Here is a 27,380-nt window from a genome sequence, read left to right as displayed (position 1 = left end):
TATGAGAATTCAATTGCCTCTTTTGGGTAAAAGCCTAACAAATAAGTGAGGGCCTAAAATATGTGGTACTCTAACACAAAATTACATCACTTGGGTAGTACAGTATTATGAAAAAGTATCTGAACCTTTTGGAACTTCTCACATTTCTGCATAAAATAACCTTCAAATGTGATCTGATGTTTGTCAAAATCACACAGATGAAAAAACAGTGTCTTCTTAACTAAAACCACCTAAACATTTATAGGTTTTCATCTTTTAATGAGGGTAGTATGCAAACAATGACAGAAGGAGGGGAAAATAAGTGAACCATTCAGATTCCTGGGATGTCTGGCATGAATCGTTGTCTTTAGGTCATGCCACAGCATCTCAATGAGGTTCAAGTCTGGATTTTGACTTGGCCACTCCAGAACGTGTATTTTGTTCTTCTGAAACCATTCTGAAGTTGATTTACATCTGTGTTTTGGATCATTGTCTTGTTGCAGCATCCATCCTCTTTTTAACTTCAACTGTCTGACAGACGGCCTCAGGTTTTCCTGCAAAACATCCTGATAAAGTTTTGAATTCATTCTTCCATTAATTATTGCGAGTTGTCCAGGCCCTGAGGCAGCAAAACAGCTCCAAATCATGATGTTCCCTTAACCATGCTTCACGGTGGGGATGAGGTGTTCATGTTGGTGAGCTGTTTCATTTTTCCACCACTCATGACGTCGTGTGTTACTCACAAATAATTCAACTTTGGTTTCATCAGTCCACAAAATGTTTTGCCAAAACTTCTGTGGAGTGTCCAAGTGCCTTTTTACGAACATCAAACGAGCAACAATGTTGGTGTTTTTTTTTAGACAGCAGTGGCTTCCTCCGTGGAGTTCTCCCATGAACACCATCCTTGGGGATAGTTTTACATATAGTAAATGTGTGCACAGGGATATTGGACTGTCCCAGTGATTTCTGTAAGTCTATAGCAGACACTCTAGGGTTCTTTTTTTAACCTCTCTGAGTATTCTGCGCTAAACTCTTGCCATCCTCTTTGGTGGACGGCGACTTCTTGGGAAAAAAGCAACAGTGTCAAATTCTCTCCATTTGTAGACAACTTCTATGACTGTCGATTGATGAAGATCCAGACGTTTAGAGATGGTTTTTAATCCTTTCCCAGCTTTATGCAAATCAACAATTCTTGATCGCAGGTCTTCAGACTGCTCTTTTGACCGAGCCATGATGCAAATCAGACAATGCTTCTCAAGACATTTCTCTGCTCTTTTGACCGAGCCATGATGCAAATCAGACAATGCTTCTCATCAAGACATTTCTTACCAGGTGTGTACTTTATAGTGGGCAGGGCAGAAATGTGAGAAATTCCTAAAGGTTCAGATACTTTTTCGAGCCACTGTATTTAAGAACTTGAGGAATACACTTGTTCAAAAAGAGCAAAAAAAGTGCTTTTCAGTGAGCCATTTACAAAAATGCAATTTCTGCATCCATACTGTTAATTTAAGAGTGCCATAGATTTCTTACTACGAATTACAAAAGTAATGCTGCCGAATCAAAACCGGCCTTTCAGCATCGGCTAGGAACAAAGAATGTCTTGTGTACACCAGGAAGGATGAAACAATTTATTTACAGGCTGCAGAGAATCCCAGACGTTCTGTTAATAAATAGACATGATGGGGTTTTCCCTGTTTTCCACACAGCAGCAGCTGATTATTATTGTTTTTTTGTTTTTTTTCAAACAGATTTTTCATAGTTTTCAGACTTTTTTGATAAAAAATCACTCATTCAGTAAGACAATTTCTTAATATCTTTGTCTTACTCGTGAGAACAGACCATAGTGGGACATGGCCCTTCTCCTCATTATCAGATATCAAAGAAATGCTCAAGCAGTTTGTTCATTGCAGACAGTCTTCTGCTCCGGCAATTGCACATGCCTTTATGATCAACTTGTACAAATTGCTCTTAAGAAAACGAATTATTAACAAGGGTTTTGAAGTCACCTGTGGTATGCAGAACGTCACACTGTGGGGGGATTCACCTCACCGAGGTGTCCCACTTAACAGAAATAACACCAGTGCTGTCTTTTTCTCACCGCTTCAAGCTATTGTGATATCCTGTCTGCTCCTCTCCAGCAAAACAAACATTTTTTTCTCACACCCTTGCCACTGTGCCTCTCTGCACGCAACAGCTCCTCCAAAAACGTCTTGTATCTTTACTTATGTCTCTTTTGCCAATTAACCAAATTTCTTACACCCCTGAACAATCCATCCATTTTCAACACTGCTTGATTTGGGGTGAAGAAACGCCCTGAACAAGTGACCAGTCAGTTATAAGGCACATACAGAGACGGACATTCATTCACACTCACATTTACACCGTCACTGACACTGACTGCTAAGCAATCATGGTTGGTTTCCTTAATGGACAACAAAAGTGATAGATGTCTGACGTACACATATACTTATTATCATAAACTTAAGAATGAAACCTGCAACTTGGTAGATATCTCTGATGAGTAACTCAAAAAAATCGCCATGCCCAAAAGACCAAAGAAGGCTGCCTTTTGGTTTGAAGTGACCATTTTGTGTCATTTTGGCCATTTCCAGAGGTCCCTGAAATTCAAACTAGTTTACTCCCAAATTTTCAACTCCTACATGAACTTCTGTATGCCAATCAAGCGTAAAAGGAAAACAAAAGAAAAAGTGCTTCTTTTGTCTTTTTTTTCTTTTTACAAAAATGTGCATACGAAGCATTTGTACTGTAAAGAAAGAATTGGATGAACTTGAAATTTCAAGTCGAAACATTTTACTGACTTTTTCAAGATATGCAAAACCAGGGCCGTTCCTGGCCAATTTGGCACCCTTCCCCATTTTCACCACATATATTTAAACACTCACACTGAAAAAGCACATTATCTCTTTGTAATGTATTATATAAAAAAGACAACGAACAAGTGCATAAATTAAAAGAAAAGTGCTGTAATAACTATTCAAAAGCACCAATAAATAACACTTCAAAAACAAATGCATTAAATTAATTAGAATTGTTATTACAATATGATTAACACCCACCCACACAAACCTATATAAAGACACACAGAACACTTTAAAATGAAACTTTTTTTTTCACCTTGACCTATAACCTTACTCACCTTGGCTTCACTGATGCAAAAGCATCTATTGCACTTTCATATGACAGTTGTTTTGGAAGGTGCACTTCTTTCCTGGACTTAGTGGGCTTGGACTTGGTGCGGATGTGGATAAGTTCGCTGTAAAAGATGGCCAAGGATGTACAGAGGTAGAAGGAAAATATTTCAGAAGAGCATCTACAAAGAGAAGAAAGTGGAATGTTACGTTATATTAGTCAAATAGCTGTTGATTGTGAAACCAGCATGACATAACCATAATAGCGCCTAAATTCTTGCAGCCTACTGTACCTGTCAATTGGATCCGGCCACTATCTTTGATGGGCGTAGACCAAAAAGAAAATAAATTCTTGAAGCACGGCAACTACACAGGACTATCCAATAATAATGAATTAAATAATATTTGATAGCAAAAAAATAAAAATAAATAAATTGAATGTTTTTACATGAACGTGATCGCCATTTTAATGAATTAATGACACATTTGATAACAAATGTTTGCATTTAAATCCGTGGCACTTTTAGTCCCCCATACCACAGAACTTTGAAATTATTTATTCCTTATTAATGGTGTATTTATTTAATTAACCTTGGCACTTTTAGGCAAGGCAAATTTATTTGAAAAGCACTATTTATCACAAAGTAAAAGTAGTTCACATCACATGGAAATAAGCAAGACAAATTTAGTCTCCCATACACTTTGTCCAAATTTCTCTAAAATCGGAGGGGGGGTAAATTTAACTAAAACTAATCCACAGCTGGCTGAATACTGAAAATATTTCTAAAACAACAGCCTGGCTAATGATACAGTATAATTTTGCTTTAGCAATAAGTCATATAATCTCTATGTAAATAACCGCTAGCTTGCAGTTGCTAAGTCTACGTGCTTATGCTTTATGCTGTTGAAAAAAATCATCACAACAAACCTCTGTTTTACTTCACGTCTTTGCTGTCTTCTTTCTTTTTCTTCTGACCCTGAGGGCTTTTGTCCTTTCATGAAGTTGACTTGTCACCGTAACGCCGTTCAATTGCGGAGGCTAAAAATAGCACCTTCAGGTCGCCCGCTTGTCTGCTGGGTGGTGAGTGAGACTAGGGTCTGTGGTGAAATTATCGCATGACAGGAAAAAGTGAAACGGGCAGAAGGCACACTAGAAAAATGATTTCATTATTATTTAAAGACTTATTATGAACTGTTTTGTTGTTCTTTTGTTTTGTTGTTTTGTATAATTTTTTGAATACTGCTATCATCAAATATTATTTGAATATTTTTCTTGACGCCTTTTTGGACGCTGGTGCGCCCTTAGGCGGTTGCCTAAATCCCCTTATGGGCGGCACGGGCCTGTGCAAAACTCAAATGAACCCTTTCAAGAACAGTGGTCAGTAGAGTGGACATTTATTCAAAATATATCATTAGCTCAACTCATTCATTGCCAGCCTAGCTCACAGAGTATGTGTTGTTGTCGTTAGTAAAAGAGGGGAATCGATATTGAAAACACCTATTGACAGCAATAGACGTTCAACCCATTTTAACTGGAAGGGGCCAGAAAACGAGTTAAGCTATGTGAGGTCACAATAGATTTATAAAACAAAATAAAGCAAAAAATAATAATATTCCAGACCAAAATACACATGGGCAGCACTCATTTGAATTTTTTTCTTTTACCCCCCCACCCGATTTTATTACAATTTCCTTTTAATCTATTTTTAAAATTCAATTAATTTATTTTATTTATATATATATAAATATATTTATTATTCTTGATTTTTTTAAAGTTTGCTTTAAAAAATACATATATATATTTAATACTATTTAATTAATTGATTTATTTATTTATTGTCTAAAATTGGTCTTCCAATTGATTCTTTCATTTTACCTAACATTATAAATATATATTGCACAAATATGTGCGGGCAACAGTAATACTATAAGTGGATGTCAAATGGAGACCGCAAAATAGTGTCTCGTGTGCAGCAATTGGCTCCTGGGCTTTAAGTTTGAGACCCCTATATATGAATGTAATAAAAACCATTTAGGTAAAAAAATCATTCAAGTAAATATGACTTCAATTTAAGTAGTTTGAACTCAATGTTGTAGGTAAATAGGACCTCAGTTTAAGTAAATATGTCTTCAGCGGTCGTAATTTTCTCCAACTGGGGATCGAATCCACAGCACTAGATGAGGCACACAGACATCTGAGCCAAATACCTTGACTGGTCCTTCAATTACCAGGGCTTTTTTTGAATGCATCAGGACTCATGAGTGAAGTTGCAACAATTTCACACAAATTTTCATTTCAAGTGCAGTTTATGCAGCCGTTTAAGTATGGCCCACATTACTTTATCATGCAAGTTCATTCAAATCAGTTAATCAAGTTCCCAATCTTAACTTGAAAAAACTAGTTGCTAAAACGCTGAGTAACATAAAGTTACTTGAGAGAAATGAAGATTTTAAGTTATATTTACCTAAAATCATTAGTTCGCATGGCTAATAGGAAGTTTTATCTTTTACAGCGTGTGTATTTCTATGCACTTGGATACTGACGTTCCAAGAAGTCACGTGACCCAACCCTTGCAGAACTTTGTCTTGCTTGAGGCTGTTTCGTAACATACCTGAGGTTTACAGGGTGGTTCGAGGGGACTTTCCCTTCTTGTGTGGTGCTTTCTCTCTCTCTTTTTCCTCTCTCTCTCTCGTTGTGCTCTCATAGACACTCTACCACTTAGTAACTGCTTTTTTGACCACTGGTGTCATAAACTGCCTGATGCTATCAGTCCTTCCAAAAAGTTTATTTGTGTGCAAGCAGGAAATCAAGGGCTCTTTGCAGTTGTCTGTTTGGCATGGCTTAAAGGCCTCGATCTGCTTTTCACAGTCCACACTCATCTCCAAGGAATGTCAGAGTATGTAGGAAGAAGATGAGGGATTTTCCCCTGCCTTCCTGCGCTTCCTTGTTTATGCTGTTGATATACTTGCATGCAAGCTTCCTTTTATCAATGTCAGATTTTGTTTTTGTCACCCTTGAGGCTTTTTAAAGAAAGTTCTCCTTTGCAGGTCTAAATAATGGGAAGCCACACAATCAATTGGCCATATTTGTGTGCCATTGACAGTGATAAATGGGAGGGCTGGCAGGGTTCTTTCGCTACCAGCCTCTCCCAGTTCCAAATATATTGGACAGTGGCATCCAAGGAGTTAAACATAACTGACTAGAGTTTTCACAGTGAGGGATGGGCTTTTCCCAAGAGTTTCCAGTAAAACAATCAAGTTAAAAGTCTTCATGGACTTCATCCATTTACGCCATTGTTCATCAGTTTCCCTGAATCTTGTGACTCATCAACAGACACACACACACATGCACCCCCCCCCTTCATAAACATGCATTACATACAGCATATGTCATAAACTGACACTCAGACCGAACAAGAATTGAGCCATCCCCTCTCCATAATTTCATCTAAAGAGCAAAAGTGAAACTTAACCTGTTTTTTATTGTGCAACCTGTCACAGCTTGAGCTGAAAGTCCACTTCCCTTTACGCTGAATGCTCACTTTATTTAAACATAAGTGTCCCTGATGGGCAGTGTTGACATATTTATCACCATGATGATAAATGTTGACCTTGCAATCTGGAATATACCGTATTGCTTAAGCACTCGTTGACTCATCCGGTGTAATGTTTGTCTATGCCACTGGTTCCTGACATTTGTGCAGTGAGAAAGTATCATCATTATGAACTATATTTTTTCATATCTAGAAATTCTCATTTTTATGTTCAAATTTGGCCAATAATTTTATAAATATGTAAAAATGATGACTCACTCTTACTTTGCTTTTTGGAAGTAAATAGGCATGATGAGTAGGCGTTGGCTCTGCATTATTGTTTTGTTACCAACCCTGTGTTGTAAATGTCAAACATACAATGACTACAATTGATTGAAGATAAATTCACCTTCCAATTCAATTTTGATTTATTTTTTTTTTTTCATGGCCGCTAATCGAACAGACTCCCCTTCACCTGGCGGTGATCACACAGCAAATAAGCATTGTGGAGGCCTTGCTGAGGGCTGGCTCGGACCCCTCTGCTTTGGACCGTAACGGCCAGACGGCTCTGCACCTGTGCTGCGAATACAACCACCCAGAGTGTCTTTCTGCAGTGCTTTCGTTGCCCTCTTCTGCTGTCTGCCTGGACATGAAGAACTTTCAAGGTAAGGCTACACTTTTAACAACGGCTTTAATGACGACTGTTTACATTATGAGTCCAAATCATGTCCGTATCATGTTTGAACTGCCAACCCAGGTTTGAGCCCTCTCCATTTGGCTGTGTTACATGCTCACATAAATTTAGTCAGCATGCTGCTGGGAGCGGGGGCTGATATCAACACCATGGTGAGTCCCTTCGTTTCATTCATTGACTCATTACACATTTTCACATGCATCCTGCTTGCTTTAAATGGATTACTTTTCCCATCGTATGTTCATGTGATTCCATTACCCACCCTCACATTTCATTTAATAGGACATCAAGAGTGGCCAGAGTCCCCTCATTCTTGCGGTGGAGAGCAACAATGCAGAGATGGTCCACTTCCTCATTGAGGTAGACAGATGGCGTGAGAATGCTTGTGACCATGATCCAAGAGAAAAACTGACCTGCTTCTTTGTTGTAAATCACATTTTGTAGAATATGTATTATGACTGCAACTAACGATTGTTTTTCTAAAATTGATTATTCGAGGGATTAATTAAACAATTAATTGGAGAAATGTCACTTTTTTAGATTACCTTCCCAGTTTAACAAGAAGTTGTTTTCGGCATGTTGTAAATAACAATGAAGACAAAATGAATGACTTTTTTTTAATTCAAAAATAATATTTTGTAACAGCTTCCTACCTAACTACAGTCTACAACTGTACTATTTTAAGTACATAAAACTTGTTAACATTTTTAATAATGGTTCTGAGTGCAAGACATAAAAAGAATTAGTACACAAATCAGACAAAATTCCTGTTCATTCAAATTTTAAAAAGTTTAAAAAAAAGTTTTAAAAAAATCCTGTGGGCTAAGCACTGATATAAATGTGTCAATGTTTTTCTTTAAAAAAAAAAAAAAAAAAAAAATTAAACAACAAAATCGAATAAGGAGGAGGCACACTGTAATGAGTCAGTTTTCTTTATCAAACAGTTGTTTATAAATACAATCTAAATCCAATTTCAACACATTTTAGGTTCACAATTAGGTTCAGATTAGCTAGAATTGTCGCCCTGACTTCTGTTCAATTATCTTTTTATTAATGTCCCATCCCCAGCAAAAAGTGTACATGCAGGTTATGCTGTTATAGAGTCCCTACCAATGTTGAGACCAAACCTACACCCTTGCGTGTAAATATTATTGATTCAGCAACTAAACCTGAGTGTAGTAGTGAACTCTCTCTCTCTCTTTTGCACTAATCACTGGTCGTGCGCGCAGCCTCACATTACACTCAAACAAGGACCCAAACGGGACTGCTAATAGCTTGGCAAAAATCAATTATCAAATTTGTTGGCAACTAATTTATTAATCGATTTAATCAATTAGTTGTTTCAGCCTTAATATGTATGAATATTATAAGAAGTAGATACAACACAGCTGGAGGCGGTGCATTTCAGACGTCTTCCAACCACCATGTGACAATTTAACAAAATAAAATAAAAAAACAACATAATTTAACAATACAATGGTGATAATATGATGATAATAATCATAGGGAAAATATTTTGCGTATCTGATATAATTTCATTCATCATCACAGTATTAGGCTCGAGCGAATGACGTGGCACTCGCGAGGTTTCCGACGCTATCGCCATTGTGGAAGCGAGAAACATAAACAGTTAGGCATTTCAACACAGGTCGCTCTTTAAAAATGGTTGGAAATTATTGTGCGGTAAAGAATTGCAACAACCGATCGAATAGAAAGGAGAATGTGCAGCTCGACGGAACACCACTGAGTTTCTTCCGGATCCCTACATGGAGAAAAGGTGAGGGAAAGGTCATATCTGAACTTACCAAACGTCGAAGAATGTCATGGGTGGCCTCGAACAGAAGGAAGGGCATAACGTTTGATTCTCCAGTTACACACTGAGTTTGCTCTATGCACTTCCACTCCGGTAAGTTAATTTCGTTTGTTTACGCAAATTTCAAGTAACTTTACGCCCTAAGTCGGCCTGTTGTTAGCTATAGCTACAGCCAAACAACTAGCATGCATACATGTGCATTGTCTTCATAAGACATAATTCCTGTCGTTGCTAAATGAAAAACCTGTAATATTTTGACGTGAGAGAGTGGCAATGAATTTGTACACAGGCTACATTTTCTGCTACAAAAAATTTGTACATCCGTGGTCACAGACTAAACACACAATGCCTACCTTTGCTAGAAAGATGGTGTTGCCGTTTGCCATGGTCAAAATGTGCAGATCCTGCACCCATCCGCAGCAAAACTGTTCGTAGCTTTGTAGCGATTTGTAGATTCGGAATTGCTGATGAGTGTAGTAACATACACCAAACACTAAATACAGCATGATGTCCATTTCGCGTAGTGGTGGAAGCTTGTCGACATCTTTATTCCATTTGTGTTCGGCTTGCTCGTGAGGGTCAACATTGTTCACATCCGTAAAATTGCTCACATATCTGTCCTTCGCCATGGTAACAAGTTTGTCTCTGTATCGAACTAGCAAGTTTTCCCTACATTTTTCCATCTTTGGCACTCGTAGTTCAATTATTTGCCGTTAAGTTTAAATGTCCCGTGATGCAGACGTGCTTCCGCAATGGCTACGTTGTCGCAAATCTCGCACGATCCCGTGCTCTTGTGACGTAAACGCTCGAGCCTAATATAAATCACCAGAATATTTCTGTCTGTCCATAGTTGGAGACTATGAATCGCATGGTCATCAAAAATGGTGGAAAGGTGCAGCTTGACCTTAGGAAGAACTAGTTTATATTTTTTAATAAATTGCTCCACAAAAGGCGCAAAAATCAGAAAAAAAATCATCACCACCACCACCACAGGAACTAACAGGTCCCTATTGCTTGACAAAAAAAACAACTTCAGATTTTGTGTAATTGAATGCTACAGAAAAAGGGACCCAAATCAATCAAAATATTAAAAAATCTGGTGCGTTGCTTAGCGATATTGACAAAGTACCTATGCAGCTTGCATAATGCAGCGAATAAGTGACCCACCCAGACCAAATTGTGTATTTTTCCAGCAGTCATGTTATTTAAGTCATAGCCATTTGGGCTGTAATGATTTGTCTGCGTGGCCCATACACGACAGCATCATTTGGAGGAGTTTACAACTAATATTTATTGAATAAAATGACAAAAAATGTTGCTTATAAATCAAATCCAATTATCGGTATGGCACTTTCTTGCCTGGGTTACGTCATAAAGTCCTACATCCAAAATACGTTTCCAGCTACTGATTACACTAAAATTCCGTTTATTTTGGGGATACATTGTACTCCCACCACCTGCCATTATTCAAAACACCAGACATCTTACAAAAAACTATATGTTTTATTGCACTTACATGTCTTCATGTTCCCTTGATGCAGAGTGGCTGTGATGTTAACAGGCCGTCTTACAGCGGCAACACAGCCCTGCATAGTGCCTGCGCTCGGGGCCAGGCAGACTTGGTGCGAGCGCTTCTGAAGAACGGCGCCGACAGCAGCGTCAAGAACTACCACAACGACACGCCTGTCATGTTGGCCAAGAACAAGAAGGTAAGTGTTGTTACGCGAAAGGCCTTGGCCAAGGTCTTGTAGGCCTATACGGTTTCAGTGCTGGGAAATAATATGAGTATTTAAGTAGGACTAAGAGTACAACTTAGAAGGAAAACTAAGACTACTTTATTACAGACCTCGAATAGATTTACGAGGTATCTGTATTTGAGTATTAAATCGCTGATAAGGTTTTACTTGTACTTCCCACATTTGAGAACAAAAGCCTACTTTCCACTCATTACAACAGGTTTGTTAATTTTTTCAACCTCCATACATTTTACAAAAATGTACACACTATGTAAAAAACATGGGGATGACCCAAGGGCGTAGGTTTGCATAGTGACGGTAGGGACAAAACACTACCAACTTTTCAGGATGCTCAAATTGTCCCCACCAACTTTTAAGCAACCTTATTTTCATTATATAATGTGTTCACTTATATAGGTCATTTAGATTGTCGTCCCATATGTTGTAACGATAGAATTGACCCTACCATTATTAAATGAATTATTTTCACTATGTTCAGACTTACTTTTACCCATTTTTAGTGGAAGTAATAGAATTGGCATTACCATTATGATAAACTGTGAACTTGCTAACCTGAGTAGGAAGCTGCTTAGGTACAGTAGAAGTGTCCTCCTGTATGTGTTTTCCACTATGTTAATGATATTTAAACTGTGAGAAATATAGTCAACTCTGCTCAGCAGTAAGAAATGCAGGGAACCAATGTTTACACCCTGCTCCCCAGTTTTCATTTTTATTTTACTTATGTGGTCTTATAGCAGCCCAAAGGAGCTTTCATTTTTTTGTTGAGTTTGACTGTGCTTGTGGACAAAAACAATATAATTATTGGCCAGTGTAAGTAAGTTTTTTCAGATTTCTTGAAATAAAAATTGCTGAAAATAATACTTATTTGAAACAAAGTTTGTATATTTAATGTTTAAAAAAACAATTCAGAAATGTTCTTAATTCAAGAATAGATATTGTTCAAAACATTATTTGAAAGCATTTTTTTTCTTATTTAGGTGAAAAATTACCGACTTTTAGATGTGTGGGCCTAATAACAAATGGTAATATTTACTAAAAGTAAGTGGAAGAATCTGACACTTTTAACTAGCCTTTAAAACTCAAAACAAGATGAAAAAAAAAGATTTAAGAATAACTATCAGATCGAGACGTTAGACTGTAAAATTTGCAGTGTGAAAGTTAGTACAAGTCAATACAAAATTGTTTTGCATTAATCATTTAGCCTATCAATTAATTAGGTTCTTATTGGTGAGAAATGTAGCCCTGACTGCCGTTCACCCAATCGGTTTGGTCTTATTAATGTCCTGCCCCCAACAAAAGTGTACATGCTGCTTTTGCTGTTATATCGTCCCTACCAATATTGAGACCAAACCAACGCCCTTGGGATGACCTAAAGGTAACATAGGTTGTGATCTTGATTGTCAGAAACGGTACTGGTTCTCATTCAAGCAATAATGTTAACATCCAATTAGTTTATTCTCCCATCTAGTGGACATACATGAATGGTGCATCCATTTGTGACCGATGTTGATATATGTTCATGGGTTCTTCCATTCATTTGGGAAACACTGACCCTATGCATAAATTATTATTTCTTAATAATTAAGTTTGAATTGATTGAATTATATTTGAAATCTTTTGAAGATTGCAGACATATTACGAGGGAAGGGATCGAAGCCCATGCGAGTCCCAGATCAACACATCGGTGCAGCCACATCACCACGCAGCAGCAACTTCCCAGCTAATGGTACGAGTGCACACTGGACGCTTCATCAGGAACACTTACACAATCTTATTTTAACTATGCATACATTATACATGCAGTGCTTGACATGCGGCCCACCAAACATTTACATAATCAAGAGTCTTGTAATGTTTGTTACATTAACATAAATGCCCCCCCGACAAAAAATTATTTGGATGTCTATTTCTCCCCAAATTAATTAAATTGATTTTCTATAGAGAATGGAATACAAAAATAATAAAGTAAGCCTTTTGGTCGTATTATATTATTTGAACTGACTTTAATGAAATTCATTTTAAATGTTTATAAAAATGAACAAGACATATTTTGTTAATAAATTATTTGAAATAAAATATAGTTGTAAATTAAATATTGGTTATTGTTTTTAATTGAAATTTATGCAATAATTTCTTAAAGGTACATAGAATAAAAATTATAGATTGTCATTTTATTGATTTGAAATCAACTATGATTACATATTATTCAAATAAAATGTACATTAAATACAGAAACAATGATAAAATAAAACAATACATTTATTATACATGAAGCATTTTATTATCAGTGTATTTATTGCATTAAATAATTGAATATGGTGTCTTAGTCAGATTTAAACTGATAAAAATTATTTTGCCCACCCCTGATTTCATGACACTGAAAACAAGAGCTGTATCATGCCCTAAATTGAGGGTGCACCTCATTTTTTATTTTCATCCTTTATTTCATTTCAGGCTCTCCATCTTCAGGTCACAGTCGTGGTTGTTCTCCTTCGACAATACCTCACCGTGCCGCCCTTCACTCACCGAGGTCTCCTGGTGCCTTCCCATTTTATTAGCACAGTCCTTGTGCATTGACACAGGCCATTGCAGTATGCAGTCCCCAAATACAGTTTTTTGATATATGCAATCAAACCGAATGTAGTAGCCTGTTTTAAATGCCTTGTCCCTTGGACCATCAAGCACTTGCTAAAGGGAAAGCGACCATACTTTGATGAGTTTTGAAGGATGCTGAAAATACAAAATGGCAGTGTGTTACATAATGAATTTTCTTGGTGATTGGGGACAGCTATCGTGGACAAGGGGTTCTCGATTTAATTTTTCGGCCTTATAACGCAGAGCAAAAACCCATATTAGGTGCTGCTCACAACTTGGGAAATTTGCAATTTGCTGTAATTTTCAGACTATAAATCGTTAACCACCCCCCATTTTCAACCATGCAGTTTATAGTCCTAAACTAAAAACCATAAATAACTGCAACTGTTCAATCATAACCTCCTTGAGGACCTCTTGTACTGATAAAACCATGAAATTTGCATTACATCGCATTAATTTGTGTAATTTTTTGTTTACATACACTACTCACAAAAAGTTGGGGATGTTTGGAAATTTCAGGATGAACCCTGAATTTTCCTTTTTCGGTGAATTTAATGGCGTACCGCACGCAATGCGTCTCTTTTGCTCATTCATATTCATGACGTTAGCAACTGTTGCTAGGCGGGTCAAGCTTGCGTTTGTCCCTCGTTCTAAATGCATGTAAAAAGTGTACAAAAAAGATGTTTAATGAGCCAAACCTACCAATTCTGTACCTGGTGCCAAATTCACTGGTAAAGATGTGGAACAACATACAAATGTTCAAGTAAAGAGATGGCTTGAGTGTCGAGGGCTGAAAAAGACGGGAAAAAGAGCTGACCTGATCCAGAGGTAGTTTTATTATTGACACCGTTTTCTTGTATGCATTGCCTTACGCCACTGTCAATGACATTCTCCTGTTTCACCAAGCTATCCTTTACCACCATATGACCTGTCTTTCTTATATATTATATCCTCTGGTTGTCTTACGTCTCTGACCGTACTTGGGGGTAATTTACATTGTTATTTTTGTGTAGCGATGGCATATTCTACTCAGTGACAGCCAACGAACACTTTTAATTTTTTCATTAATAACAACTCTTAATTCTATAATTTATTTACATTTCCCCCTTACTAAAGTTGTTTTTTTTTAACAACAGAAAAGGTAACAATAGTGCCAGTCAGATACCATTTTAATTTTTTTCAGGTCATTCATTGTCAGACAGACGCAGCACGGCAAAACGCCACACTAAAAAATAAGTAAAAATATCAAAATGGCTTACTCCTTCATCCTCTGTAGGGCCATGGCCCCCAACAAAATGTTTACTGCTGAAGGTGAATGGCTTCACCTTGCTGGCGTTAAACTGGTCTTTTGGACGTCTGCACAAGTTGATCCATTGTTCACACTATTTCCTCTTTTTTAGCTATGGGAAACATATGAAGAAAACATCCTTCATCTGTCATAATGTCTAGAGTCGTTGCTACAAGTTCCATAGCAGCCGTGTTTACTCGGCATGCTCTTTTTTGAAAGATTACTGGCAGAAAACAAGCAGTACTAACATGGGTTGTATGTGAGCGCGCTTTTATGATGACCCACTTCCGGTTTACGATGGTGACGTCATGGTCTAAAAATAGCATTCGTGCGGTACGCTATTGGACCCCTATTTTGAATCTACATACCCATTTATTCAGTAGTTCGGTACTTTTGGACAACTAACTGTTCTCTAACAAGGAGCTGAACATTTGATCCTGGAGAATTTCCCAGGACTGACAGTGTATGCCTTTCTGTGACGACCAGTCTCTCTTCATCTCTGCTGTCCAGTATCCTGAATTTTTTGGAGTAATGTACTAGTATCTTGTCTGTGTTATGTTATTTTGCTTGTCTAAAAAAATGAACATTTTTATTACAAACATTTTTGCTCATAAAACTCACTTGTGTGTGTTTTTTTTAAGCCTATTAATAGTAACCAGGGTCCCCACACCTCTCCGATAGTATGACTAACAACTGCTATTCATGAAGATTTAACTAGTTGCACTAATTTAGAACCCAAAAATTGTAAAACGTACGCAAAACAAAACGCAGCCTAAATTTCAACTTTGTGGTTCGATTGGTCCGTTGTAGTCCCGCCCCCTTGAAACTTATCGACCAATCGAAAAGCAAGCACGCAGCCATGTTGCTAAGTCAATCATTTGAAAGCGAGAGTAGACAAAAGAGGGGATATTTGATGGAAAGAGGATTTCTACAAACCAGTAATAACTGCTGTTAGGCTCGATTTATAAATCAAGCTAGAGAAGTGCGTCAACCAACGACACTTTAAACGAACGTAACAAACTCAAGGTAAGTTTGCCAACTGAGTCGACTACCTACACGTCGCAGCTGGCTATGCTAAAAGGACGCTAACTTTGTTCTCAGAGTTCAGCAAGTTGAAGGGGAAGTTTATAACTATGTTTAATGTTAACTAGCGATGGATTTTAATGTGTTTTATTTTTACTACCAAGAAGGGACTCGTACAAGTCAAGTTTGAATGGACCGCGTAGTCTTATCCTGATCGCTTGCAAGTTAACACGTTGAAACCTAATTTTATTATTTTTTAAATGCCAGTTTATCACTACAGCTCTCGAGTACAGAATAACATTCTTAAATGTGTTTTAAAGTAGATTGGCAATTTGCAGTATTATATCTCTAAAGTAGGTAACCATGATTACCATTTGGATTGCATTTATTACTTGACACCATCCTTTTACAAATATCTTGTACCTTCAATGTCATGAGCAAATAAAATGGAAACGGACATGTTAACCTCGAGGTTAATGCATCATGATACTAACAGTTGAATGACATTAATTAACTTTATAAATATTTCATGTTGGTAAAAATATCTCACAATATATGTATAGAAAATATAGATACACTATGTAATAAATCTAAACATTTTAGGACGGAAAAAAAGCTTACCATAGGATAATAATGAAGGATATATATTAGGAGAGGGAACCTATTGGTACCTCACGATACGATACGATACGATAAAAAAGGTCACGATAACGATGATCTGACGATATGACGATCTAGGATATTCTACAAACAACTAATAAACAGAAAAACAAGCGTCTGCTGTGAATTGGACTGAGTTTATCACTAGTAGACGTCCAATCCATTTGAACTGGGAGGGTTCAAACGGATTGAACGTCTATGGCCGTCAGTGGCGGCCAATGCCAGGCAATGAGGTAATTTTTTGCCCATTTAAGGTCATTTACCTGTTGATTTTCAGTTACTTCCTATTGATTTTGAGATATTTTATGGGTCACTTTCTGTTTATTTTGAGTTACAGAAAAGGAAGTGGCATGGGAATCCCCCAAATGAATAGGCAGTGACTCAAACTCAACAGGAAATGACCTGTAAATGCCCTAAAATGAAAAGCAAGTGACCTGTAAATCCCTGAAAATCGGACAGAATGACTGAACGCTCTGGTTTCGAATGAACGTTCCCAGGCTAAATAGATTGAGCACCGTCAATGCAGCCTTAGAGTTAATTGAAACACTATTATGGTGGAAGATTTTGGTAGCAAATTGTTGGTTCATTTTTATTTATTTATTTCTTAGACATTGAAACCTTTTTAAAACGATATTTCGATTCTTGGCAGGAGCATATCGATAACCATTTGGGATACAAAGTATCACGATATATCACCATTTCGATATATTGTCACACCCCTAATAAATATAATATGTATATATTATAAAGATTCAACAATCGGGCTGTTGCTGGCTTTGTTTTGAATGGGGAAGTCTGTTTTATACAAGGCCAGATCATCAACATGAGTCTTAGCGCTTTTATTAAACTTACAGTGCCTTGCAAAAGTATTCGGCCCCCTTGAATGTTGCAACCTTTCGCCACATTTCAGGCTTCAAACATAAAGATATGAAATTTAATTTTTTTGTCAAGAATCAACAACAAGTGGGACACAATCGTGAAGTGGAACAACATTTATCAATTCGTTGTTGTTTATTTATTTATTTAAATTTTCTTGTGCTGTTTCATGGTAGGTGACCTGGATTCAGCTAATCCTAAAGCACAAACCGGATTCAGATGTCGGAAACAAACTGTGAGGCAAGCTCAAAGAACCTGTGTATATGAATACCTCACATATAGCACAACAGTCTAAGATACACGAATGAACAGAATTGCTGTTCCGGCAAAGATCATAAAAAAGACTTGAAAAGCTTCCTTAAAAGTTGCAAGTTTCAAGTCACATATTTTTGATTTAATTTATTCATATTAATGTTAATTTCTCCAATTTTTCAGGAGAGTTCTCTTGTAAATAATACTAACCCACACACAGGACTCTTATTTTCAAGGGGCCTGTTGACAGAATCTCAATAACAAAGTGCTGTGTAGTTTTATTTTAGTTTCTACTTGATTAGTAAGAAACACAAACCAATTGAGAATCAACAGTGCTAAATTCAAGAAAAAAAGCCAAAGAAAAATGGCAACAGCAAGAACAGCAAACCCAGCGCAGATGATGGGCTTAATCAGACCAGTGAATGGGCAACTCGGAGGCGGCAAGCCTGCAAGATTCAGTGGCCAGCAGCCCCAGGAGAGAAGCAGTGCTCCTCAGAGCAAAGGCTCGATCAAGTAAGTTTGGTTTTGCAGCTAAAAGTGCTTCACTGTCAACATTCTGAAAACGTACGATCTTGTAAGATTTGGGGACGACTGGAAAAAGTACCTGGAGCTTCCGCCAAAAGACAACAGAATGAAAACAACGGTAAACTAATACTACTTTCCACAAGGCACAGTAGTTTTGAGTCACTCCTCAGGTTTTCATAAAAACATATTCACAATATTTTCCTTTTTTTGCCCCAGGATGTTACCTCCACCAAAGGAAATGAATTTGAAGACTACTGCCTGAAGAGGGAACTCCTAATGGGGATCTTTGAGATGGGATGGGAGAAGCCTTCACCTATACAGGTATGTTTTCCATTTTGGCCCGTTATTATTGAGGGAGTCATAGTATTACCTCTTTTGCAGGGGTTTATAATCCTAACACTTTAGCAAAAAAGGAAACTCCCACGACAGACTGGATTGCCCAGATAAAATATAGTTTAAGATCAAGTAAATGGTAATTCTAGGAAATCAAATATGATTTTTAATTCAGTCTACATATGCAGTACGAGACCCACTGAAACACAAACAATCGGAACTTATTGCTTGCTTTTATTTTTTTATTTTTACCTAAAACTGGTTACAAGCGTCATATTTTTTTAGTATATTGCATTACATTACTACATTGTTGGAGTTGATTCATGATGTACTTTGGTGTGTATACTGTATGTGTGTGCGTGCATTAGAGGTGGGAATCATGGGGCACCTAACGATTCGATTACGATTCAGAGGCTACGATTTGATTATTGATGCACCCCCAGCTATTTGCTGCTTTTAATGTTTCGTATGTCGACATATCCGTATGTCGAATATAAGACGGGGTTCTTTTGCATTGAAATAAGACTGAAAAAATGGGAGTCGTCTGGTCGTCTGATATTCGGGGTCTAGACATTATACCCATTCACGACGCTAGATGGCGCCAGATATCATAGAAGCGAATGCTGAACTTGAGGAGTAATGTTCTGTCATGACAGATCTCAGCTACTCTCAAGTTTAACCAGTTTGCATTATTTTATTGCAATGTTTTTCCTTATTCAGATTTGTTTCAAGACTACAGTTACAGTTAGACCTCACTTTGATGGGTAATGCAGTTATTGCAATTTTGTTGTTTTATCACAGTAGATTGGTTTATTTACATTTCAAAAACCAGAATACATTAATTTACGAATGCGATTGCACTTTAGTTTACATATTTAAATGTTTAGATATTGAGATTTAATGAGGCAAAATAACATGCTTTTTCTCTCAGATATATTGTTATAATCATTTGTTTCGGATGTTCTGTAATTATTTTCTGTATAAAAATTAATTTGGTGTTAAAGTCTTTTTTTCAAACTTGAGTCTTGAAAAAGAGGGGTTCAGCCTATAATGAGGGCCATCTTATATTCGGGCAAATACGGTAGTTACAAAAATTGTTCAAAAATTCTCTCAGGCTTAACTTGATACTGAAAGAGTTGTTTATTTAACAGTTCAAAACAGTAAATAAACTACTCAGTCCCCATTCTGTATCCACAGCTTTAAACTACATTCAATTGATTTATTATTGTGAATCAACAGTTAAAGTTGTTAAAACTGCTCCCGTTATTCCATAATTTCCCTTCTGTCTACTTTCGACATGCGAAGGTTTTAAAACGGTTTCATCATTCAAGTCAAGATTTTGCCGATTTAGGAGTATTTTAGTAAAAAAGTTCATTAGGTTCGCTCGGAAGGTTCGCTACAACAGCCTTCCAGAGAAGTCTACTGCTTTAAGATGGCGGCTGTTTACTACCGCCGGCGAGTCTGTCATTTTGCAACTAGTTCTTTATACGTGTGATATCTACCGTAGTTTTATGTGGGCGTAGTTTGTAGCGGCTGTCGGCCGCTGCCAGGTGTTATTGTTTTTTTATCTAGCGGCGTAAATTGAGCGTGATGTTTAATCTCGGTCCGTTCCTCATTGCGTCCCGAAGATCGAGCGGACTCTGGTTTAGTTCCGCTTTACTTGGCATATTTCAATAATCGTAATTTGGATGTTTGTGAATCGTTCTCGATTCTTTCACGGCCGAATCGCGAATAATCTAAGAATCGCCAATTTCGCACACCTCTAGCATGAGTTAGTCTTGTTAAAATAAACTCTTGTACAGGAAAACGAAGAATGTATTTTTATTTAAAATATTATTTGTAATGATTCTATTACTAGCAGTTTTGCTCAATAAATCTTTTGTAAGTAGCATTCTTAATTTGGGATGTCTCCGATCCGATCACGTGATCAGAAATCGGCCCGATCGGGTCATTTTGGATCGGAATCGGGTGAAAAGGATCGGGTTTTAATGTTTCAAGGCCTGAAAAGTAACAAAATAATCCAGAAATACAATGGCATTGCCAAAAAACAAAAATATATACGTTTCATACTCCGAGACACTCCTGGAAAAAGCAGAAACAATACAGTACTACAACATGTTTGGAATTTTTGTTCAAATTAAAAAAAATAAATAAATAAATAAAAAAAAACTTTTTTGGGCGGGGGTGTCGGATCTGGACTCTGTATCAACAGATTCTCAAAATTAGGCGACCCGAACTCGGGAGGCAAAAATATGTGAACGGGACATTCCTATTATCAACTATTTTGTATATTTTGAAAAACAGGTTTTTGCTTCAGCTGTTCATATGTACACACTAAAGCAGTTTAGAGCTAAATTTCCCTAAGCTGTTTTTCAATTTTGCCATTTTACCTAATTAGGTCCCCTAATTCAATTTAAAGTTAAGATGGTTCACTTTATATCTTTTCTCATTCATAGGAGGAAAGCATCCCCATCGCTTTGTCGGGCCGCGATATTTTGGCTCGTGCTAAAAACGGAACGGGCAAAAGTGGAGCCTACCTCATCCCTCTCCTAGAGAGAATAGACCTAAAGAAGAATCACATTCAAGGTCCGCATTCACCCCCTTCTGAACTCCACCCTTTCCACCACTTAATTTTAATGATGAACTCTTAACTAACTATACCCTCGCGTGTCACTAACCCTCACATTTCATTAGCCCTCCCCGCTTGTGTGTCTCCTCTCAGCCTTAGTCATAGTGCCCACGCGAGAGTTGGCCCTGCAGATGAGCCAGATCAGTATTCAGCTCAGCAAGCACCTTGGAGGAGTCAAGGTCATGGCTACCACTGGCGGCACCAATTTGAGGGATGACATCATGCGGCTTGATGACACTGGTAAAGTAACTTTTTCCCACTCGCAGTCACATGCAAAAAATAAATAAATAAATAAATTAAAGCATACTTTTTATTGATTGTGTTTTGTCCCAACAGTGCATGTAGTAATTGCCACACCTGGAAGAATACTGGACCTGATCAAAAAGGGTCTGGCTAAAGTTGACAAGATACAAATGATGGTGATGGATGAGGTAGGATTTTCTTGGGTCATTGAACACATTTTACGAATCTTGTTTTGATTAATGTTTATAATTCATACTTTCAGGCAGATAAACTCTTATCTCAAGACTTTGTGGTCATCATTGAAGACATCATCAGCTTCCTACCGAGGAACAGGCAGATTTTGCTTTACTCTGCAACATTCCCTATCTGTGTGCAGACATTCATGGTATGCTGATGTTCACGTTCAAACTGCTGGGTTCAAAGAAAGGGTGTTTTAAGAAGTGTTTTTATTTTTTTTTCTCCACTCATCCAGAACAAATACCTGCAAAAGCCATATGAGATTAACCTTATGGAGGAGCTGACTTTGAAGGGCATAACTCAGTATTATGCATATGTGACTGAAAGGCAGAAGGTCCACTGCCTCAATACGCTTTTTTCCAGGGTAAGGTTTAAACTGAAATTTGAATTGAAGATTTCTCGACAGTCGTATTTTCTAATATAGTCTATGCGTTACAGCTTCAGATCAACCAGTCCATCATCTTCTGTAACTCCACTCAGCGGGTGGAGCTTCTCGCCAAGAAGATCACCCAGCTGGGCTACTCATGCTTCTACATCCACGCCAAGATGATGCAGGAGTACAGGAACCGCGTATTCCATGACTTTCGCAACGGGCTTTGCAGAAACTTAGTGTGCACAGGTTAGTGAAGGAACATAGTGTTTGGTCCCAGTGATGAAACTTCAATTTGGTGGTTAACAATTTCTGTCTGACAGACCTGTTCACGAGAGGAATTGATATCCAGGCGGTAAATGTGGTCATCAACTTTGACTTTCCTAAAAGTGCAGAAACCTACTTGCATCGCATTGGAAGATCAGGTCTGTCTGCTTACATATGCATTCATCCCCTGGAAGTTAAAGAAATGTGAAATGTAGGCTGTCATTACAAGGGATGTCCCAATTGCATATTTTTGAGTCACCTGACTTTGATACAGAGTCCCGATCCGATAAAGAAGAAAAAAAAAAGTTGTAAACATGTTACTCTCCCACCGTGCCGCCTTCATAAAATGAATTATCTTTAAATAACGTGAAAAATGCTTGTCTTTATTAAATGCTTCATTGAGTGAGTCCACTCAAAACTACTCACGCTGAGATGCTCACACTGCTGAGAACGGCCTCTCACTTACACAGTGAGTTGCCACAGCACACTGGCTAGTGTTTACAAGCTAAGTGTTGGTTGACACATGTGTGCCTTTGATGGTAGAGCTGCTAAACGCCTCTGGCAAAATCAAAGCTACACCCCTGTCAATCATCGTTAACTTTAAATGGCCAACTCCAGGGTGCTGCTGAACAAGAAAAGCAGCAGGAGGGAGAGTGAGAGGCTGTACGTGCATGAAGCCAAAAAACATATTTTTTCAATTAAAATCCCGATCCTTTTCACCCGATTCCGATCCTCTGAAAAATGGTGGATCTGCCCGATTTCCGATCATGTGATCGGATCCGGACATCCCTAGTCATTACTCCTAAACTTTTGTGTTTACGTATTTCTTCGTATTTCCTTTTAGGGCGTTTTGGCCACTTGGGTCTTGCCATCAACCTGATCACGTCAGAGGACCGTCACAACCTAAAGAGCATCGAGGACCAGCTGGTCACCGACATTAAGCCCATTCCCAGCAGCATTGACAAAAGCCTGTACGTGGCAGAATTTCACTCCGTGGACCCCGACGACAACAACGGACCAGCAAAACCCTGAAAATCCTGAGTGAATGTAAGTTGCTTTGAATCCAGTAGCGAATGCTGGTCTTTAAATGAGGGCAGGCTCAAACTGTGTCTGCCTATGACTGCTTTGTGACAGTGGAGGGGCTCAGCGGCAGCAGCTGCTTTGAAGGTAAATAAAGTGCCAGAAGTCAAGTCTCCAAGCACAAGGAGCTACAATAGGAAAAAAACACCAGATTGAAGCTCGATTTTTCGCTAGTCATTTTTAACAAAGCAAGTGTCGCTAGGAGTATTATCAAAGTCAACTCAGAACAACAGAATGAAAACTGAAAAATGCCTCCCGCGGATGTTAGTATGACAAGATCACTGATTCACTCATTTCACTGTCAATCAAAAAGGGATTTAGCCGCAGTCAGATCATCCAATCACCATGCAGAGAACCAGAGCGTCCGGGCCAGCCGCGCCATGTCCACTGCCCATAGACCCCCAGAGACTCACAGCTTTCGATGGGCGGGATAAACCCAGCCTTTAGCCAATCACTTTTCTCGTTTCGCTGTTGTGGAACAATGCACTCTCAACTCTAGAGCAGCGCAGCTGACACACTGTTTAAAGGACTGTTAAGCTGCGCGAATGAATGAAAAGCAAGCCGCATTGTGACTCGTGATAAGAAGCTAATTCTGAACAAAAGTTGAGTACATTGTAGCGCATATTTAGTCAATGACATATACACACAACAGTATACATTTGATCACTTATACTTTAAAATTTTGACAATCGCCTCTTTTTGAATCACTCCATAAGCATTTATTTTATGTATATATTTTAAGTAGTTTCCTTTTGCTGCTGATGCTACCAGTAGATGCCCGAGCCACCTCAACTAGCTCCTCAACGCGGAGGAGTAGCGGCTCGACACCAAGCCCCTCCGTGATTACCGGGCTTCTCACCCTGTCTCTAAGGGAGAGCCCGGACACCCTGCGGAGGAAACTCATTTCGGCCGCTTGTATCCGGGATCTTGTTCTTTCGGTCACGACCCACAGCTCGTGACCATAGGTGAGGGTAGGAACGTAGATCAACCGGTAAATCGAGAGCTTCGCCTTTCGGCTCAGCTCCTTCTTCACCACAACGGACCGGCGCAGAGTCCGCATCACTGCAGACGCTGCACCGATCCGCCTGTCAATCTCCCACTCCCTCCTACCCTCACTCGTGAACAAGACCCCAAGATACTTGAACTCCTCCACTTGGGGCAGGATTTCATCCCCGACTTGGAGAGGGCATGCCACCCTTTTCCGGCTGAGGACCATGGTCTCGGATTTGGAGGTGCTGATATTCATCCCAACCGCTTCACACTCGGCTGCGAACCGCCCCAGTGAGAGTTGGAGGTCACGGCTTGATGAAGCCAACAGCACCACATCATCTGCAAAAAGCAGAAATGCAATGCTGAGGCCACCAAACCGGACACCCTCAACGCTTCGGCTGCGCCTAGAAATTCTGTCCATAAAAATTATGAACAGAATTGGTGACAAAGGGCAGCCTTGGCGGAGTCCAATCCTCACTGGGAACGAATTCGACTTACTGCCGGCAATGCGGACCAGACTCTGACACCGGTCGTACAGGGACCGAACAGCCAAGGGGCTCGGTACCCCGTACTCCCGGAGCACCCTCCACAGGACTCCTGGACGCCTCCCTGGAGAGGTGTTCCGGGCATGTCCCACCGCCGGGAGGCCCCGGGGTCGACCCAGGACACGCTGGAGAGACTGTCGCTCGGCTGGCCTGGGAACGCCTTGGAATCCCGCCGTAGGAGCTGGCTGAAGTGGCTGGGGAGAGGGAAGTCTGGGCTTCCCTGCTAAAGCTGCTGCCCCCGCGACCCGACCCCGGACTAAGCGGAAGATAATGGATGGATGGCTACCAGTAGGAAGGAACAATTTCTGTTTTACATATTTAGTGTACAGCGTTTATGTACTGCTATTTAGTGTTTAAGTGTATTTTACTGCAACATCCTTGTATGTAGAAAAGGAGAGCCACAGTTTTAAAAAAAACTCACTTGGAAGCTGCTGTCTTCCACATCTCGCACCTAGACACTCGCATAGAAATGCATACACAATATTATACATGTGCGCAGCAGTGTTGTTTTCGTCAACGATGACTATAACGAAAATATTTTGTCGACGATAATTTTTTTCATGACGAGACGATAACAGGCTAAAAACGTGTCCTGGGAGACTAAAACTTAACGACACGAATGCCAGTTTTTGACGAGACGAGAACGAGACGAAAATGCGCCATAGTTTTCGTCACATGTTCACAATGTGGGACATATTATGTGACGCGATATTATGCGCTGCGACCCCCCCCAACTCACCCACTAGCCTAGTGTCCTCTCTTGTCTCCCCATTTCTTGTTTCAAGACACACACCGTAAGATTTGTCTTCTTATCTCTGCAAGAGAGAATATGCAAGTTGTTTTACCCTTTAAAGGTCTGTGCTTGGTTAAATGTAACTCGTAGCATTAGCATAGCATTTACGTTAGCATTCGGGCTATTGCTAACGGCGAGTGTCCTCCGAAACACTTGGACAACTTTTTTCACATACATTCGTGGCGTCCAGACAGGTATAACTAATTGAAAATAATGTAGCCTACTGTTTTCTTGCTGAGTGTGTATTATCACATGATAGATTTGTAGATGCTACAACATGTGCTCGTCTGTCAATGTTCATTGTAAACCTTTTCTTATTTTTTTATGGTGTGAACTTTTTTTAATTTTGCAAACCAAAATATTGAGTTAACGTTGACTAAAACTAGACGAAGACAAACACATTTTGAAATGACCAAAATATGACTAAGACTTAAAAGTGTTATCGTCCAAAAGACGAAAACAAAGACGGAAATTAAAATGGCTGCAAAAAACAACACCGGTACGCAGACAATACAATATATAAATCACAGTTTTAAAGTGACCCTTCATGTGGTGTATTAACGAGCCACATTAATCCAAACCGAAAGAGAGTATGTACTACTACAGTTGCTAATGGACTCAATCCTCTCGTATCAAGAGGATTAAGGGGGTGTTAAGGGTGAGAGGTGGCTCATTCCGGCCGCACAACTGCAGTCAACAAAGTTACCGAAGCAGGAAATGAGCAGGCCTTTTTAGACACCGATTACATCCTTCCAGCAAAGGCTGATTGACAGATCGGATGTCTCTGAAAAAAATATGCTGTGATATCGCAATTAATGTGATGTATTGTGTGGATTATGTTTGGTATTATTAGGTAGATGATGATATCAGCCGATAAATACATTTTAAAATGATATCGGATAATATCGACATCAGTTTTTCGTTATTTGTTTTGGGCTAATACGCATGTAGCCTTCAAAGTGAATGTAGAAGCACAGCTTTGTACAAGGGCTGGTTGCAGACAGCTTTAGATGTCTCTGAACTAACAAACTTGGGATTTGTTATGTGAGCATTATCATTATTAAAGCATCCAGTCGGACATCACAATCTAATTAGCCATAATACATTATGTACATTGTTGTAGTTGGACAATATCAGGATATTGGTTAACGGTTAAAAAGTCATCATCGGACAACTCAATCATAATTGATTATTGTTTTTGTTATTTAGTTGTTTGTTGTTGTTTTGTCTTTCAGGAAAAGGTGTCTGGCTTTGCAAACTCATGGCTCAAGACGACATGTTAAGTTCTTCTGTTTTGTTTACAACCTGCCTGTTTGCCTATTTTTGACATGATGGAAAAAGAACAGTGTTTCAGTCGACAGGGCATATTTTGTTTGAAACTTGTCATCGTCTTGCTATTATAATTTTTTTTGCACATCATTGCAAATGACTGTGTTGTTCCACAACTGAGATGGGCAAGACTCTTTCTAAAGTTGATGTCACTGTCTTCTTGGAAAAGAATAAAAGTTACTTGAGCTAAATATACATTGTTTTTGTTGAAATCAGATACACATCATGCACCCAATAACACTTATATAACACTTCCATCCACACAGTTGCAAAATGTACAAGAAGAATGCATTTTCCTATGTGGGTAATTGGTAAAGATGCACTGATACCAGTATCGGCAGGGTGGCCGATAGGGCCCGAATACCATTTACTGTTTTAGTATTATAACACTTGACCGCAGTCTTTTTTCCCCCCTCCTAA

At 38.7% G+C, this 27,380-nt stretch overlaps 2 protein-coding genes across 2 annotated transcripts in view; both read left to right on the top strand.

Annotated features, from left to right (window-relative positions):
• The window catches only part of bcl3 (BCL3 transcription coactivator), a 35,062-nt gene extending 19,660 nt beyond the window's left edge, over positions 1-15,402 (top strand). The window contains exons 4-9 of the mRNA XM_057833151.1: positions 7,125-7,326; positions 7,419-7,507; positions 7,638-7,715; positions 10,710-10,877; positions 12,549-12,651; positions 13,380-15,402. Coding sequence (XP_057689134.1) covers positions 7,125-7,326; positions 7,419-7,507; positions 7,638-7,715; positions 10,710-10,877; positions 12,549-12,651; positions 13,380-13,483 — 744 coding nt within the window. The 3' untranslated portion in view covers positions 13,484-15,402. The remainder of the gene's footprint in view (positions 1-7,124; positions 7,327-7,418; positions 7,508-7,637; positions 7,716-10,709; positions 10,878-12,548; positions 12,652-13,379) is intronic.
• Positions 15,403-15,653: 251 nt separating this feature from the next.
• Positions 15,654-27,151, top strand: ddx61 (DEAD (Asp-Glu-Ala-Asp) box helicase 61). Its single transcript, XM_057833109.1, has 13 exons — positions 15,654-15,834; positions 17,544-18,132; positions 18,199-18,262; positions 18,361-18,465; positions 20,934-21,063; positions 21,200-21,346; positions 21,443-21,537; positions 21,612-21,734; positions 21,822-21,950; positions 22,025-22,205; positions 22,280-22,381; positions 23,068-23,270; positions 26,867-27,151. The coding sequence occupies exons 2-12, from the start codon at positions 17,984-17,986 to the stop codon at positions 23,253-23,255; spliced, it is 1,413 nt and encodes a 470-aa protein (XP_057689092.1). The 5' UTR covers positions 15,654-15,834; positions 17,544-17,983; the 3' UTR covers positions 23,256-23,270; positions 26,867-27,151.
• Positions 27,152-27,380: the final 229 nt, after the last annotated feature.

This window comes from Corythoichthys intestinalis, chromosome 4 (genome assembly GCF_030265065.1).
Source record: "Corythoichthys intestinalis isolate RoL2023-P3 chromosome 4, ASM3026506v1, whole genome shotgun sequence".
NCBI lineage: Eukaryota > Metazoa > Chordata > Actinopteri > Syngnathiformes > Syngnathidae > Corythoichthys > Corythoichthys intestinalis.
This window is presented reverse-complemented; position numbering and strand designations above follow the sequence as displayed.